Genomic DNA, 3590 nt, shown 5'->3' with positions numbered 1-3590 from the left:
ATGTTTTGATTTGCATGAAAATTGATCATTCTGGTGGGAACAGTGGGGTACAATGTAGGCTTCATTATGGTGTGTAGTTGTAGGTCCTGCACCTATTTTGGTAACTATGGCCCTATTTATTTTATTGGACTTATATGCTACAAAAAGTATTCTGATCACCCTCCGATCCTAGTACAAAATAATCTTTCTCTTGAAGCAATAAGGGCTCTGCATTTACATGAATTGCACATGATTTTGTACCCTGCACATGCTCTTCTGCCGTCTGATCATGGCCATACCCGAAATCATGGAGCTGGCTTTGTACGTTGAGACCCCCTAACAGATGTGAGCTGCTTCCAGTTGCTTGTTTTCTTGGCTGTCCAAATTAGAACCACTTGTTGAGCTATCCTCACTTGGAAGTTGTTGATAGTGAGCTGCCGCTTCTGTACCCTTAGCTGTTCCATCGACCGGAGAACTCTCACTTCATACATTACAAGCAATTAGGTGTGTTAGATTCCTGCAATGACTGTCATGTCTGCACATGGGTCTCGAACGTCTCGAAAGAACTTACTTCAGTGAGTAGACGATTAATCCAATGGCCACAACTGAGAATGCTACGTAGTACAGCCAGTTGATCTGTTGCCACTAAAGCATGTCAGCATATATATATATATGCAACTCCTTTCATTCACAAATATAAGATGTTTTGGATATTTTTAAGATAGACTACATACAGACTGAAATGGGTGAACAAATACATTAAAATGCGTCTATATACATCTGATTCAGAAAGAAATTAGAACATCTTATAATAGTGAATGGAGGGAGTATATATTATGATTCGGTGCAATGACCGGTCAGAAATGGTCACCTGTTGTTGATAGAACAATAGTCGAATGGCTACTGCCCACATGTCAGATGTCAAGAGTGAGAGATTAAACAACGTTGATCCACTCATCTGCAAGAGCTATCGCAATCAATGGGCTAAATTACTATTGCACTGTAATAAGAAATGAAACAGCCTTCTTGCTGATAGTTCCTAATGAAGTACTCCCTCCGTTAAAAAAGAAGTGTCGTGGTTTTAGTTTACATTTGAAATAAAACCATGACACTTATTTTGGAACGGAGAGAGTAATATCAACCAAGTGGCTTATTTTTGTAGTTTATTCAGATACTTCATAACTCCTTGTTCGGATCAATTTTTATTTGATTCATACTTGTGTAGCTTAATTTCTGCCTAACATGTTGGAGGGAACTTAACCTTAAGGACAAATGGACTAATGGAGGTGAACGTAAATATTGCAATGGCATATCCAGCGAATGAACTAATCTGAAAATGAAAAGGTCAAAATATTCAAAGCAGAAGTCAGTATCCTGTCAGATAATTCAAAAAAGTCTATTGCAGATAAAAGAGTTAAACTAAAACTATAGTGTGCTACCATTGTTGGAGACCAGGCAATTGCTTCTAGGCTCTTTCTTTCGAATATAAATCTGATGTTTTGTCAGATCAAGAGCTAACATGAGTATTTTGCTCCAGAAAAGTGTATATCAAGTCATTTTTGTTCCAGATGGAAATATAATGATAGCATAAAGCAAAGCTATGGATGGCGACATTAACGGATCATGTTAGTTTTCTCTACTGATCTGTAATTAATAGTGAACTGTGGAAAGGATACATCTGAATTGTACTGATAAACAACTGAAATAGTCCAAGCATCGCAACAAGTTCCACTCGGTCGTTCTTCTTGACACAGTATTCCTGCATATTAAAGGAAATTGCTATACTTACTAGAATTTTGAGAAAACATTGTTCATTAGTAGCGGAATATGTATAGTTCGTCGCTAACCTCCCCGACATTGCTAAATGCAAAGCAAACTGTCCTGGCAATAACAAGGGCATCCCCTAGAAGTGGCATTTGACCTGGATCTGCAGAAAATGAAGTTTTTCTGTAAGCTGATAACAAATTTTTCCGCTGTAGAAATTGATGAAACCATTTCGGCATGTTGGGTTCATGAATTAGTTTTTGATTTGAGCACATCCATACTTTGTACTAAATCAGTGATAATTAATATGGATCGGAGGGAGTACATGTTTTGTTCTGAAGGAAAAATAATAGGGGAGAGACATACTGTCAACTCTGTCAAGAACTTCATGCTGTGCCTATATATCCTAGGTTTGTTGCTGAGTTTTTTGTTTTGTTTTTGAAAATGGCATTCTTCCTTGGTGTTGTAAGTCTTCAGTACTCCTTCGGTTCCATAGTTAATTTGAACTAAAACCACGACAAGAATTACGGAACGGAGGGAGTTGTTGCTTACTTACCTTGCTCATCTGGAGATTTTGCATCTGAAAGGAGCACAAGCGCTAGTCCAGCCACACAGGTCCCTGCCCCTAGAAACTGCCAGAAAGAATATCTCGTGCCTAGTGCGTACCGTGTGAGTATGATGACCCAGACAACAGTCCAACAATCCAACAATGTTACACTGGTGATCGATGAGTACTGGTATGCCTTGACAACTGAAATACAAGTTTTAGGATTATAACAAGTTTTATATATGCTCATCGTCAGGAGTAAAGATGGCATTTTTTTCTGCATCTCACTGAAGTGTGTACTATTTCTACTCACCCAGATAGCCCCCCTGCGTATCGACGAAGGCCAGCGCTAGGTACCAATACCAAGGTATCTGCAAGACAAGAGTGCCCTCAAGAGTGAAACCACGTACGGGAAGTTCCATGATTTCCCGCGAAAATGACGGTAAGCTCCATGACCGATTTTCATGCAGCTGTGTGCTCTGCTCACCCGCGGTTTCTGTCGTCGACGCAAGAGGATTGGTACATAAACTAAGGTCAACAGGAGGTATGCGAAGAAGGACTGCGTGAGTGGTGCATCAACTCCTGCATAAGTACATAGAAGTGATAGAAACAACATCTTATCTCCTGGGTTATCAAATGATGATTCGTCTTGTACTAACAGGCCAATGCATGCAGAGGATGGGTAATTCGTAGTAACTAAGAACGAAGATTAGTAAGAGCTGTATGAAATGATAGTTTGGAAGCTACAGATTAGGCTGGGTACCAAGATTGGCAAGGAAGGACGAGGCGAAGCTGGCGTCCGCCATGGAGAAGGCCAAGAGCTGGCCGAGGAAGAGCACGAGCAGCAGACCCCTCGCATCCTTCTTCTTGATCTCCGTGGTGACCATGGTGCACGCAAGCCTCATATGGGGATGCACAGGAGAGTTTATATATACGCTTACTGAGGGGAAAAGCCGGAGCACAAGAGTGGAAGGTAGACTGGCAGCTGAGCCTCGTGCTATCTAAGGTTAGCTGAGAGAGAGAGAGAGGGAGAGTCCCTTTCAAGAAAAACAAAGCCGAGAGCAACGTGTGACCATCTCATTGAGGGTATCTCCAAGATTACCAAATCAGGACAGTGTTTCTTTTTTTGGCGGGTGAGGACACGGTGTTTCTGATCTTGAGCTCACATTCACCCCGGTGAACTGTAAAATCCATGGTAAATAAATTCAAAACATTATGACTTTTGCGATAAACATTAATGAATCTTTCACCTGCGTGCAAAAAAATCATGATGGAATGACATTTGTGATCATCTTGTAGC

The 3590-nt window shown here is 40.8% G+C and overlaps 1 protein-coding gene across 2 annotated transcripts; it reads right to left on the bottom strand.

The window, feature by feature from the left end:
* Nucleotides 1–17: 17 nt before the first annotated feature.
* Nucleotides 18–3177, bottom strand: LOC119306168 (solute carrier family 35 member F1-like). Of its 2 annotated transcripts, XM_037582494.1 has the most exons (11): nucleotides 3054–3177; nucleotides 2778–2872; nucleotides 2604–2661; nucleotides 2300–2494; nucleotides 1827–1906; nucleotides 1656–1738; nucleotides 1419–1470; nucleotides 1241–1309; nucleotides 851–937; nucleotides 551–615; nucleotides 18–460 (listed from the first exon to the last, which is right to left on the bottom strand). In XM_037582494.1, exons 1-11 carry the CDS (start codon nucleotides 3175–3177, stop codon nucleotides 316–318), a joined length of 1053 nt encoding a protein of 350 aa, XP_037438391.1. In that variant the 3' UTR covers nucleotides 18–315. The 2 variants fall into 2 exon arrangements, with proteins under 2 accessions (XP_037438391.1, XP_037438439.1); XM_037582542.1 differs by having other exon boundaries at nucleotides 851–946; nucleotides 2604–2872; nucleotides 3054–3087.
* Nucleotides 3178–3590: the final 413 nt, after the last annotated feature.

Source organism: Triticum dicoccoides, chromosome 1A (genome assembly GCF_002162155.2).
Source record: "Triticum dicoccoides isolate Atlit2015 ecotype Zavitan chromosome 1A, WEW_v2.0, whole genome shotgun sequence".
In the NCBI taxonomy this organism is placed as follows: Eukaryota; Viridiplantae; Streptophyta; class Magnoliopsida; order Poales; family Poaceae; genus Triticum; species Triticum dicoccoides.
This window is presented reverse-complemented; position numbering and strand designations above follow the sequence as displayed.

Excerpts from the sequence above, each read along its gene's own strand:
- LOC119306168 (XM_037582494.1), bottom strand. The coding sequence starts at position 3,177 with ATGGTCACCACGGAGATCAAGAAGAAGGATGCGAGGGGTCTGCTGCTC. Across the intron at positions 2,873-3,053 it reads GTCCTTCCTTGCCAATCTTG|GAGTTGATGCACCACTCACG; the intron begins GTACCCAGCCTA and ends GTACTTATGCAG. Across the intron at positions 461-550 it reads TTAATCGTCTACTCACTGAA|TGAGAGTTCTCCGGTCGATG; the intron begins GTAAGTTCTTTC and ends TAATGTATGAAG.